General features: G+C 46.1%; 1 protein-coding gene across 4 annotated transcripts in view; it reads left to right on the top strand.

The window, feature by feature from the left end:
* Positions 1-13407, top strand: part of Gprasp1 (G protein-coupled receptor associated sorting protein 1) — a 62399-nt gene extending 48992 nt beyond the window's left edge. For 2 of the 4 annotated variants that reach the window (XM_032890117.1, XM_032890118.1), the window contains 7 exons: positions 7017-7079; positions 7240-7315; positions 7462-7532; positions 7694-7770; positions 7928-7998; positions 8315-8396; positions 8666-13407. In XM_032890117.1, coding sequence (XP_032746008.1) covers positions 8975-13000 — 4026 coding nt within the window. In that variant the 5' untranslated portion in view covers positions 7017-7079; positions 7240-7315; positions 7462-7532; ... (2 more) ...; positions 8315-8396; positions 8666-8974 and the 3' untranslated portion in view covers positions 13001-13407. The other 2 variants (XM_032890119.1, XM_032890120.1) reach the window with 2 other exon arrangements.
* The last annotated feature ends 521 nt before the right edge of the window (positions 13408-13928 follow it).

Raw genomic sequence — 13928 nt, 5'->3', positions numbered from 1 at the left:
CCTAGGCCTAGAATGGTTTTAGCCTCTGAGACTTCCTGCTAGAATGTTTGCAGCAAAAGAAATAAGAGGAATGGAATAGTAGGTATGGAATGATATGGTTATAGGGAAGTTTTATTTTCAAAACAGGAGACCGTTCAGCATGTTTAAGACCAGTTTTACATTCACAGCAGAAGTTAGTGGAAAGAATGGAAACATCCATATATCTTGTACCTGTGTGCATGTTCTTCCACAGCTGCCAACAAAGATGGTACCTTTGTTACAACGGATGAATCTGTGTTGACACAGCATCATCACACAAACGTTACATTAGGACTCACTACACTTTGTGGGTTTAGAAAGATAGGTAATATAGTAACATGTATCTGTCATCATAATATCATACAGAATACTTCACTGCTCTATATAAAATACTTCCATTCACTTTTTTCTAACTCAACCCCTGGAACCACTTGACCTTTTGTTTTGTTTTGTTTTTGTATTTGTTTGTTTGTTTGCTTGCTTGTTTGTTTATTTTGAGACAAGACCTAACTATATAGACTTACCTAGCATGGAACTTGCTTTGTGGCAGGCTGGCCTAGAATTTGGAGCAACCATCCTCCTTCTGCTGATATTACAGAAATGCATCAGCATGCCTGGAAAAATTGTTACTTTTCTCAAAGTTCTGGAAATAGAACTGCGGATTTATGGTAGGAAAGCATTCTCGTGATTTAGGTATACTCCCAGCCCTAAACACTAACACCTTTCTGTTTCTGTAGTTTTACCATTTCCAAATGTCTTGTAATTGGATGGAAATAGCATATTGTCTTTGAGAGGCGTAGGGGTGGGTGGCCACTCCTGTGACAGGTATGTTAATGTCTTAGTGTTCTATTGCTGTAAAGAGACACTCATGACCATAGCAAATTTTATAAAAGAAAGCATGTAATTAGGGTTTGCTTATAGTTTCAGAAGTTTACTTCATTTTAATCATGTTTATAATGCAGAGCATGGTAGCACCCAGTCAGAAATGGTACTGGAGAGTAGCTGAGAGTTTTATATCCTAATCTTCAGGCAGTAGGAAGAAAGAGAACCACTGTGCCTGGCTCGGGCTTCTGACACCTCATTGCCAACCCCCAGTGGCATACTTGCATACTTCCTCCAACAAAGCTACACCGACAAGGCCACACCTCCTAATCCTTTCAAAACACTGAAATATGTGAGCCTGTGGGCTCTTCTTATTCAGTGAAGGTTAAAATGCACTTGCAGTTAGTCTTCTTCCTCCGCCTCGTTGGTTTCAAGTATGAAACCCAAGCCCTTAACCTCAAGAGCAAGTGTCTTTATTTGCTAATATTTTGCTGGTCTACGCGTTGTTTTTAAAAATTGGATTATTTCAAGAGAGTGTTTTCTTTTTCCTACTGTGTGGCATCCAGATTTAAATTTCTTTCTTTGTATGTGTCTATGTTTGAAGAAGGTACGAGTGTAGGACAAGAAACTTAGAAGAGGGACATGAGAAAAAGGAAAGGTTTAAGGAGAATTAAAAGCAGGGTAAAATGGTACGTGAAAATGGAAAGAGGAGTTGAGGAGCTAGTCTGTGGACTGTGCGTAGAAAGGATATGCGCATTTTCTGAGCCTGGGCTTTAAGAGAATTTCTTCTATTCTCCTTTTCTTTCGCATTTCACTTGCTGAATACAGCCCTTAGGAGGTCTTCTCATGAAGAAGCAGAAGGTCATGGTTAGCTAAGAAGAAACACAGAAACTACTGTAGACTTCTCATACTTTGTATTTTGAGAAGTAATTTGGTATTCCATTCATTTATATCATTTCCTTTAATCGTGTACATTTATAATTTTGTGTCCATACAAAGCTAGTTAGCTCACCTCCTCAGTTCCAGTGAGTGTAAACTTTCCAAGGATTATTTCCCACGTTTGGAATTGCAATGATTTCTGCCATGCCTCTTGCAGCTGCTGCTGCCATTCTTAGCTTTACTGCCAGGCACTTAAGTGGCTCCATCTGTTCCCCTGTATTTTCCAAACAACATCCCTATGCAGAGTCTAGATGATGTCAGAACTAAATAGTAGTCACAACGTTAAGCCATGTTGGAGAAGAGGATGTTTTCCTTTGTTTAGGGTACACTTTATCCTTATGTCAATAACACAGCAAAGTGCCTGAGCGTTTATTTGGAAATAGTTGTTTCTGAGATTACTTAGAAATATGCCTTCTTATAACAGATGTATAGCTGAGAACTTTCGTTGGAAATAGGACAAAGAAGATTCCTAATCCCAGTGCTGCTGTTAGAACAGCTGTACTTCCTGAGGATAAAGCATTGTTCATTGGCTGAGGACATCGTTCCTGGCTCTGTTTTCCCTTGGTGCGAAGGAAGTCTCCACACCACTTTCCTTCTTATTCCCCTTCTCTTTCTGTTATTTTGAGACAGAAGATCAAATGGCTGGCCTAGCATTTAGTTTGTGGGCAAGCTAAACTTAAACAGCAAATGTGGTGATCGTACTGCCTCTGCCTCAAGTGCCAGGGTTCTAGGTATGCACCACTACACCTGGTTGCTGAAGCAGATAGCTTGACATAACCTGAAATTATTAGATGTGGCTTCCTCAAATTCCATAAATGTACCCTGTCTCAAGTAGTAGAAACATAGCATCTCTTTTCCTACACTAGAAGTAGATATTCTTTGGGCCTATTTCACCAGTTATTTCAAAAGAACTTGGTCCCGACTAGGGAGATTCAATTTCTTATGTACCACATATTAGCTTTTCATCACCCTAAGAAAGTAGCCAAGGTAATCAACTTATAAAGAGAGACAGTTTCTTTCGGCTCACAGTTTTGGAGGTTTTAGTTTGCAACCAAGTGACTGTAGCCCACACACATCACAGCACACACATAGCAGAACAAAGCTTCTCACCTCAGTGGCCACCTATCAAAGTAAAAAGAGGGAATACAGAGACCCTTGGGGGATAGCTATAATGCAAACTCTAACATGAAGTTCTTGAAGCCCAGGGAAAGAATAAGCAATGCATTGTAAGAACATACAGAATTTGGATCAACCTATTCTACATGAGAGTTTGCTGTTACCAAGGCGCATGGAGATCAGTAGAGAGGCACGTTAGCCTAAATCTACAAAAGCAGATTCATGAGAGGTACAGGAGGAGATGCTGCGAGCCATAATAGCAATGGACATGCTACTGTGCAAATTCATGAGTACACGTGAGAGGTGATAGGGGATGAGGAGGGGGAAAGGGGTGGAAGACACTCCAAGTGTACATGGCTGCCCCTTTATCCCAGGGTTGATGCTTGGGATTTGTTTCTAAAATGTATATTTCAGGAACAAGTCAGTGTTACATAGACACAAGAAGAGATGCTGGATAGCACAACAACACTTGTTGTCTTATGCTGGACCAGAATGCACTTTTGGAGGGAGTAAATCACGTCTGCCTGTCATAGGTCAGCATCTTCTACATAGTATTTGATCTAATTTCAAGATGATATTTAGCCAATAGATCAATACATGTTAATAAAACACATTAAAAAAACTTCCCATAGGGCCTTTTTGATCAATAATTGTTAGCCACTTTGTGGCTTTATTTTGTAAATGAATTGACAAGATATCCAACAGATATTTCAACTATTGCTAAAACCACTCCTATCCTAAGTAAAGTGGTAAAAAGATACTGGTAGTTGGGGCACTATTGCTTACATATTATTGCCAACCCCTCTGCGATGTAAAACAGAATTATAAGGTTCAGGACACGTTGGGTTGCATGATAAACCTAAGGCCAGCTGGGGAATTTGATGAGACCAATTTCCCAGTACACTCTTTACGCAGGATTGTGGGTATAGCTGGCTGGTAGAGTGCTTGTCTGAGCTTACTCAAGGGCCTCAACTGAATGCCTAGGAGCACCACAGCAATGAACAGGGACATTGAGTCTTCACAAATGTGAGCAAACTTTGTAGTGCTGTTATTTCAGTTATACTGTGAAACAGAATATTGGTGTTAATGCTGGTGAAACCTGAGACCCAGAGTGCCCTGCCCTGGGTATTGATGTACAGTGAAGACACTTAGGGGGAATGGATATTGTGAATAAGGTTGGTATATGTATTTTGTTCCTGCTATCACAATTGCTATAAGTTTAGTGACTTAAAATGAGACGAACTTCATATCACAGCACTGGATGCAAAAAAGGTCTTCCTATCTGAAATCAAACAGATCTTTCCTTTGGAGATTATTATTATTTTTTTTTGGTTCTTTTTTTCGGAGCTGGGGATCGAACCCAGGGCCTTGCGCTTCCTAGGCAAGCGCTCTACCTCTGAGCTAAATCCCCAACCCCCTCCTTTGGAGATTATTAAGGAAGAATATCTTGTATAGTTTCTTCACACTGCCTGCATTCCATGAGCCCTAGATTCTTTCCATCTTGGAGGCCAGCAGTGTCCAATCTGGTTTTGTTTTGTTTTACCAATGCTGCTTTCCTGACATGCACATTCTTCTGCCTCAGCCTGTCATACCTAAGTACCTTTGCAGTCACAATGACTGGATGGATCCAGGATGACTGTATGCAGAATGCCACTATTAACAACCTGCACTTCCGCCTCAAACCTCAATATTCCTTGGCCAGATAACATCTTTACATATCATGGGTTGTTATTCTGTGGAACACTGGGTAGGTGCTTAAATAAATCTCTGAATGGGCAATGCCAGCAGCTTTTAGTTTGTGCTTAATGCCACTCCTTTTTTCCCCCAGAAAGGTATTGCTACTTAGAATCAATCTCCCTCTCTCTCTCTCTCTCTCTCTCTCTCTCTCTCTCTCTCTCTCTCTCTCTCTCACACACACACACACACACACACACACACACACACACACACACACAGGGGGGGCAGGCACACACACCACCACCACACACACACATATTCTGTGGCACAAAGAATTGATTGTTGGCCCAAACCTGTGGTTGATTTACTAGGCCACAAGGTGTAGTTTGGTCTCCCCTCATGGAAGAGGGCAGTGGTGAGGATGTAATGGAGGTCCCCCATTTGGATTCCATGGAGACAGAGTGCCCTCCCTTCATGGTTGCATGAATCAGTGAAAGAAAACATGGGAGAATCAACAGGAACCTACTGGATGGCTGTTGCTAGGTCACCTGTCCCCTCTCAGGCTGCAGTACTGGCAGCCCCCCTCCCCTTCCATTGGCGTCAGAGGAGGAGGCAGAGGAGGGGGGAAAGCAAAGAGGGAGTACAGGGAGGGGCAGGCACTGTCCAGCCTCGTTCTGAAATACAGATGTACCAAGGTTCCCACTCAGTATCCATCCGCTGCTCCCTCCTGCTCCCCAACTGCAGACCTCCTCCTCCCTGTAGTCCCCCCTCCCCAAAGCCCTCATACACTCTACATTTAAGCCATCTCACACACTGTAGTGGCTCCAAAAATATTTTAAAAAGTGGTGGTGGTCTCTGGTTAGGGTGAACAGGGGTCTGCAGACGCCCACTGGTACAACCCTCCCCTCCAAGAGGAGTGGGGCTGTCTGTGGCCCCGCCCACTCCGAGTCGGAACTACAGTGGGTCCGGGAGGGGGCGTCGAGCCTTGTGCGCAGTATCCCTCCGCCCCCTTCCCGACACCCTCCAGGAGAGCTGTGCTTGCCGCAGTCTGCGCAGCCCCTGCCCGTTTGGTGCAGAGGCGTGGGGGCAGGACACAGCTCTGCCATTCCACTCGCGCTCAAAGCAGTGAAAGGCCAGTGAAAGGATCTGCGGAGGACAGAGAACAGCCGGGAGCAGGAGAGGGACGCGGGGGAGCCCGGGGACCTGGGCTGTGCCCCTGGCCAGGCAAGTGGGGGGTGTGTCATGGGCTCCAGGCAGTCGCGCACTGCGGACAGCTGCCTGGCCCTGACAGTCCAGTGGAGGCAAACAGGTCACAGCTGCTCCCTGGAGTACGTGCTGTGCCTGGAGACCCAAGGCGGTGGGCAGAAGGAGGCGGGAACCCCTGCAGAGACCCGGGCACAAGGGGTGGATGGAGCTGCTGGGTGTGATGGTCTGGAGGTTGGCATAGCCGACCGCCTGGCAGTTGACTTTCCTGGGACCAATACCCCGCCCTCGACAGTGTCTGGGCCCTGTGAGGGTTATAGGGTAGGCAGCTGCTGTTGAAATGACGATGCTAGAGTGGGGGGGAGGGAGATCAGGGAGCCCACAGGTCCCAGGAAGGCGGCTGCAAAAGAAATGGCCGGCCATGCTGGAGGGGGGGGGAGGGGATGAAGCCCACAGGTGTGGGTGTGGGGCAGGTGTCCAGCACTGGCGACAGCTCAGCTGACGGGTGGTGAGTCCCCTTGGCTACTAGGGCTCTGATCCGGTTCCTGAGAGGGGCCCCGGTGCCCTGCGCCCTGGGTGCTGTCACTCCCCATAGGATCCTGCTTGATGGAAAGTGTCCTGTCTGCGCGGTAGGTCTGGCATATTCTGGCAGGCCACAGTGAGTGAGCATCTGTACACCAGAGGCTTGAGAAAAGAGGAACAGGAAAACGTCGTGGATTTCTGGAGGTGTGTGGTAATGGGAGTGGGCACCAGACAGTGAGTGGAGATGCAAAAAGGGTGGGGGTGACTGGCCAGAACAGGTGGGATATCCATAAGTGTCTCCTAATCTCGTTTCTCACAGCCTTGCAGGTACCTTCTACACTGCCTTTCCCCTCCCTCCCAAATCGGGGTCTGAAAAGATGGGGTGGGGATGATGACGGAGTCATAAATCCAAGGACCCCTTCAGAACCTGCTTTCTAGAATGTACTGCGCCCTTCCCCCATTTTTTGCTGCGCAAGGCAAGGAAACATGGCCACCTAGTGGCGAGTCTTCAGAATTGCAGAAGGGACTAATAAGGATGACATCAAGGAGTGGGTGTTACCTCAGGAACCCTGCAGCCAGGCTAAATCCAGAATGTTCCAGCAGTAGGACCCTAAATGCTGAAAGACACTTGATCTGGTTCTGATCCTTGGTGGCATTCTCAACAAGATCAGCTCTGCCATCATCTCCTGATTGTCATACATTTTCATGTCTATCCACAGCCCTGCTTTAAGGCTGCAAGCAAGGAAAGAAGGCTTCTAGGCGACTGTCTCAGATCTCTGGAGGTTGGTGAGACTCAGGGGCAGTGCAGGAGCCAGCCACTGAGGAGGCAAATCCAAATTGCTCCAACCCAAGGGGGTGCATGTTGCCTTACTGTCCCCTTAATTTGCCCACAGCTGCTACCACCATTTTCTGATTGTCATACATTTTCGTGTCTGTCCACAGGTCTGCTTTAAGGCTGGTTTTTCTGCAAGCAAGGAAAGAAGGCTTCTAGGCGACTGTCTCAGATCTCTGGAAGTTGGTGAGACTCAGGGGTAGTGCAGGAGCCAGCCACTGAGAAGGCACATTCATTTTGCTCTAACCAAATTCAGATCACTGTCCCCTTAATTTGCCCACAGCTGCTGCCACCATTTTCTGATTGCCTTATATTTTTGTGTCTGTCCACAGGTCTGCTTTAAGGCTGGTCAGTTCTGCAATCAAGAAAAAAGGCTTCAGGGTGACTGTCTCAGATCTTGGAGGTTGGTGAGACTCAGGGGTAGTGCAGGAGCCAGCCACTGAGGAGACAAATTCAGATTGCGCTAACCCAAGAGGGCGCATGGTGTCTTTACTGCCCCCTTAATTTGCCCACAGCTACTGCCACCATTTTCTGATTGCCTTATATTTTCGTGTCTGTCCACAGGTCTGCTTTAAGGCTGGTCAGTTCTGTAATCAAGGAAAGAAGGTTTCAAGGCGACTGTCTCAGATCTCTGGAAGTTGGTGAGACTCAGGGGTAGTGCAGGAGCCAGCCACTGAGGAGACAAATTCAGATTGCGCTAACCCAAGAGGGTGCAGGATGTCTTTACTGTCCCCTTACTTTGCCCACAGCTGCTGCCACCATTTTCTGATTGTCATACATTTTCATGTCTGTCCACAGGTCTGCTTTAAGGCTGGTTTTTCTGCAAGCAAGGAAAGAAGGCTTCAGGGCGACTGTCTCAGATCTTGGAGGTTGGTGACACTCAGGGGTAGTACAAGAGCCAGCCACTGAGAAGGCACATTCATTTTGCTCTAACCAAATTCAGATCACTGTCCCCTTAATTTGCCCAGTAGTATAGCATGCTCTATTTCCTCTCAGGGATACTAAGAATGTTGAGGTAGGTGTGAGTTAGCCTATGACCCAGTACAACAGCTCACTGCTGGGACTAGGGAATAGACGCTTTAGACACAAGCAGGTGTGGTTTTGTTGTTTGTTCTTTGTTTGGGTTCAGGGATGTGTACCCACCTTCCAAGCACTGAGACTCCATTTTGTTTTATGCACTTGTAGGACTCCCTGCAGTCAGCCAGCTGTTGGTCTTAACACTGCTTGAACACAGAAGAGAGGGGAGAACTGCACCACATCTGTGAAGGTGGGTATGGGACAGGGTTCACTTTTAGGTGGGGTCGTCTCAATCACCCCAGAGTGACTACTGTGAGATTTAGGGTCCCCTCTCTGTCCATTTGTAGCGTGTGCACTTTCTCCTCCACTCTGCACCTGTTTCCCAGCAGGCAAAAGGAACATAGGGATTTCTTATGACTGGGCTCTTCCACTCAGCGTCACACCCCGGTGTCTCTGTGTAAGTTTCTGCAGCAGACAATGGAATTGGGTAGGACTGATTTCCTCATTCCTCTCTCCTAGATCACCTGCAGTGGCCGCTTGGTGGTGCTGAGGTTGCCGCTGACCAGTGCAATCAACAGGTCTGCACCCACCTAGGACCTGTTCGTCGTCCTCCAGCTTGATTTCACCTCTTCTGCACTGTATCTGTGTTATTGACTGAGACTGCTTGGGTAGGAGCCTCCTTGAGTGCTGAACTGTTCATTTCAGTCTAATTCTTTTCAATCTCATACCAAGTTACCAAAGGTGGTAGTGAAGAGCTATCTTGTAACAGATCTCTAGTGAAGGTTCACTGTTAAGTGCTATACATTGGGGCTTTATCTACCGTATACTATGACTGGGGCAGAGGTTGAGCCTGGTGCCCAGGCAAAGGCTGAAAATAAGCCTGGGGATGAGAATGCTAATGCTGCTGAAGTAGAGCCTGAAGTTCCGTTGGTGGTCAGACCCAAGGTTAGGACACAAATGATGCCTGGAGCAAGGCCCAAAGTGAAGCCTAAGGGTACCCCTGGAGCAAGGCCTAAAGGTGAAACCAGTTCACCAGGTGGGGCATATGCTAAATGTAAGCCCAGGTCAATCCCTATTTCACGATCTAAGCATGATGCACAAGTCTGGGCCCCGAGTAAGTTTCGTGGTGAGTCCATGTCAAAGATGGGGAAGCAATGTCAGATCAGTGCTGCAGACTCCCCACTGGTCAGTAATGATTCTGGGGCGGTTGCTCAAGCTAAGTGCCTGTCTGTAGATAGAGAACTTGCTAATATGGACACTGAGAGTATTCCCAAAAAGGCCAGTTCTCCAGCAAGATTCCAGCCTTCATTTGGCCCAGAGGAGGGAACCAGTATGGGATCCTGGTACCGTCCCAGGCCTATCCCTAAAGGAGAGGCATATGAGAATTCTGATTTCAAATGGGCAGATAAATCCTCAGGAAGTTCCTCCTTCTGGAATAGAGATGAAACCAGTACAAGATTTCGTCCTAGGAAAAGCATGAAATCCAATACCAGATTCAGGCACATGGCCAAACAAGAGGCAAATACCATGCCTAGGCACAAGAACAAACAGGAGTTCTATAATATTTCCAGTTCTGATTCTGAAGATGAGTCTGCTAAGACTCCCTGGTTCTGGGCCAAAGACAAGCCCAAAGTCTGGTCTAGGCCCAAAGAAGAGCCCAATACTAGGTCCTGGTTTAGGTCTAAGAAAGAAGTCCGTGTTGAATCCTCTTCTGGGTCTGAATCTGAAAACCATACAAAATCTTTGTTTTGGTCTGGAGAAGAGGCTAAATCTAGGTCTAAACCCAGAGCCAGGAAAGGGGTCAATATGAGGGCCAGGCACCAGGCCAAGCGAGAAGCTTATAGTGATGTCACGTCTGGATCTGTAGATACAAATAAGAAAGATTCCTGGTTCTTGCCTGAAGAGAAAGCTAATGCCTTTTCAAAGTCTAAGACAAAGAAAGAGCCCAGAACTAGAGCAATGCCAAGGGAAGAAGTCAAAATTAAGGCCAGAGCAAGTACCAAACAAGAAGCCAGGCCAGAGGAGGAAGTCCTCGTTGGGGCCTGGTTCTGGAACACCCAGGACAACACTATGGGGGAGAGGATAAGCATGAAGACCACTTGTGTAGAGGAGGAGCCTATTGTTGGAGATTGGTTCTGGAGTGAAGAAGAAGCCAGTATGGACTCTGAGACCGGTCTTAAATCCAGACCAAGGGCTAAGGAGGAACAAGTTAGTAGTTTCTGTTTAGGATCTGGAAAGAAGACCAGTATGGAAAGTGGGCCAAAGGCTACTTCTAAATCTATGCCAGTAGCTAAGGATGATGAGGTCGCTATTGGATCCTGGTTCTGGGCTGATGATGAAGAGATTAGCTTACAGGCTGATGATGAGTCTATTTTTGGATCTTGGTTCTGGGGCACTGGTGAGAAAAGCCTTAGATCTGTTGGAGTCAGTTGTGAGAAGATGCCAAAGTCTGGGGAAAAAGAAGTTACTGATTCCTGGTTCTGGGCTGGAGAAGTCAATACTGAGGCTGAGATGGAGGAACAGGCCAGGTCAGCATCCACAAAAGGAACAATCTTTGTGCCTTGGTTTTGGTCTGAAAAGCAGGCACATATGGATTTAGGAACTGAACCTTGCTCTGACATCATGGCAGGAGCTGAGGAGGAGCCCATAATTGGGCCCTGGTTCTGGGCTAAAGTAGATAATAGTGTGGAGGCTGAAGTTAATAGTAAGTCTAGCCTTGAAGATGAGGAAGAACCCATTAGATCACCTTGGTTTGGGGCCAGAGAACAACCCAATATGAAGTATGCAGCTGGTGTCGGATACAAGCCTATGGCAGAAGCCGAGGAGGCTAACAAAAAGTCGTGTGTCTGGGCAAAAGAGCCCTGTTTGTATCCTACCAATAGAGAAAGCTTGAAATCTACTCTGGGAGAGAAAGAGGACACTGTTGATCCATGGCTCTGGTCCAATAATTACCCAAGGACCGAGACTATCACAGGGTCCTGGCTCTGGGCTGCAGAAGAGGGAAATATAGATGATGAGACTGGAGAAGAAATCAAACTACCAACTTTAGAGGACAATGTATTCAATTCTTGGTTCTGGAAAGAAAATGAAGAAACCGTTGTAGAGGCTCCCAACAGAGAAGAGTCCAAGCCAGAAGCGGAAGAGGAAGATATTATTGGTTCTTGGTTTTGGGCTGGGGATGAAGACAGGTTTCAGCCAGCTGCTAAGATTAAGGAAGAAAACAAGATAGCACCTGAAGATGAAGATACAGTTGGATCCTGGTTCTGGGGCAAGGAAGAGGCCAGTGTAGAGGCAGTGAAAGGGGGTACTTTTGAGTCTGTGTCTGGAATCAAGGAAGAGAAAGCTACTGGGTCATGGTTCTGGACTGATAAGGCCAAAATAGGGGCTGGGCCACAGACCGTCGAAACTGGGTCAGAAACTGAAGATGAGGCAATTTTTGAGTCCCTGATCTGGGCCGCAAAAAAGGACAGTATGCAAACAGGAGTAAACCGTGTGTCCAAGCCAAAGGATGAGGGTGAAGGGATTGAGTCCTGGCTCTGGTCTGGTGACAAGGCCACTACAGAATCTAAAACTGTGACCGTCAGTGAGTCTAGTCCAGAAAATGGGAAAGAGTCCATTGTTAAGTTTGGGTCGAGAGCAAAGGATGAGGTGATTAACAAGACTGGCAGCGGTGACAATTGTAAATTTAGTACAGAAGCTGAAAGCATAGTGGGACCCTGGTTCTGGGAAGGAGATGAAGCTAGCTTTGAATCAAACCCTGTTCCTGTATGCAAGGCCGCTTGTGAACCTGAACATGAACCTGATCCTTCCCGCAGGCCTCAGAGCTGGGATGAGGTCACTGTTCAGTTTAAGCCTGGTCCATGGGGAAGGGCTGGCTTCCCATCCTTAAACCCCTTCCGATTCCCAAAAGAAGCAGCATCTCTGTTTGCAGAAATGTTTGGGGGAAAGCCTAAGCTTGTGGAAGTTGGTACTGAAAGAGAGCCTGAACCCCAGTTCCCATTTCAGTATGATCCTTCTTACCGGTCAGTCCGGGAAATTCGGGAGCATCTTAAGGCCAGGGAGAGTGCACAGCCTGAGAACTGGTCTTGCAACTGCATCCAGTGTGAGCTTAGAATTGGTTCTGAGGAGTTTGAGGAACTTCTTGTAATGATGGACAGAAATCGTGATCCATTTATCCATGAGATATCTAGAATTGCAATGGGCATGAGAGGTGCTTCTCAGTTTACCCGAGATTTCATTCGAAACTCGGGTGTTATCTCACTTATTGAAGCCCTGATGAATTATCCTGCCTCCCGAGCGAGGACTGCCTTTTTGGAAAACATGATTCAAATGGCTCCTCCTTATCCAGACCTAAACATGATTGAGACATATGTGTGTCAGATTTGTGAGGATACCTTTGATTATGACTTGGATTCCTCTGACCAGTTGTCTGGACTGACAATGATTACACACCTCACTGCTACTTTTGACTATCACAAAGTGGTTGTCGCTTACTTGGCTGGCTTTTACTACCTACTGAATTCGGGCAATACCACAACAAGGTTTCATGTTCTGAAACTGCTACTAAATTTGTCTGAAAGCCTTGTCATGACAAAACGCCTACTTATTACTGATTCGGTGTCAGAATTTATGGCCCTTTTTAATAGGGAGGACTCAGATGAAAACATTCAAATTATTCTTGCAATATTTGAGAATATCAGTAAAAATATTGAAAAAGAGGCACTGTTTGCTGATGATGAGGAAGAGGAGGAGGAGGAGGCGGTGAATCTTGAACCGCTTATTTCAGCATTCCGTGAGGCTGAAAAATTTGCCAAGGAACTGAAACGTAAAACTGACGATCAAAAATCACCCTGAAGCAGAACAAAAAGAGTAATGTGATTAACCATTTGCCTCTGGTTGTCCTTGTGTTCCCGAGTCATCTGACCCTCAAATAATGCTTTGCTTTCCCAGCTGACTCTGTGTTTCGGTGTGCCTCTTTAATGCTGGTGGTAATTATACCCAACCCTGTGTAATCTGTATCATTGTTCTGATGCCAAATGAAGATACAAGTGAAAACACATGACACTTGTTGGTGACACTCGTTTCGTTGACTGTGATGTTCAGTATTTGAGTGTAAAGTGAACTGAGCCGGTGTAAATAAGATTCCCTTCTAAATGTTGTTCTCATGTATATTTGAGTCTTGTGCTTCAATAAAGTTCTATGTGGACGTGAGCCAAAATTGCCCCTTCACTATAAAATAAAGATGCAAAATGACAGCTGAACACTCGCACAGAGATAATGCCTGAGTCATGTGCTTGTTACAAACGTTTTTTCTCAGCATTAAATCTCAAAGGTTCAATGGACTACAACTCAGAGCATACTTCAGAGAAGACTTGCTTTAAGTTGTCCTCTAAAGCAACTTAACACTGATAAGGAGCAAGGCATGGGGTAGGAGAATGGTTTTCTATACTTCCATATCTAACTTCCTGGGTTAGGTGAGAGAACTCTAATTAAAGAGATGTATGGAGAATGAGGTAAGCTCTGAAGAGCAAGTCGGGCTTCACTGCTCAAAGTACTGTGTTCTAAACATAAACAGGGCAATGCAGAGGTTAAAAGGACAGCATCAGAAAGGATAAAAACAATTCAGTCAAGTGGGTGGTTAAGTCACAAAATAGGTTTCCTATCATTTTATAAGATACTGTCATGTACTAGTAGGGCTGGGGAGGTGGCTCGGTTGGTAAAGTGCTTGCCGTATAAGCATACTGTCCTGAGTTAGGACCCCATGACACACATACAAATGCAC

Source organism: Rattus rattus, chromosome X (assembly GCF_011064425.1).
Source record: "Rattus rattus isolate New Zealand chromosome X, Rrattus_CSIRO_v1, whole genome shotgun sequence".
In the NCBI taxonomy this organism is placed as follows: domain Eukaryota; kingdom Metazoa; phylum Chordata; class Mammalia; order Rodentia; family Muridae; genus Rattus; species Rattus rattus.
Note: the sequence above shows the minus strand (reverse complement) of the source record. Positions and strands in the feature narration are given on the sequence as shown.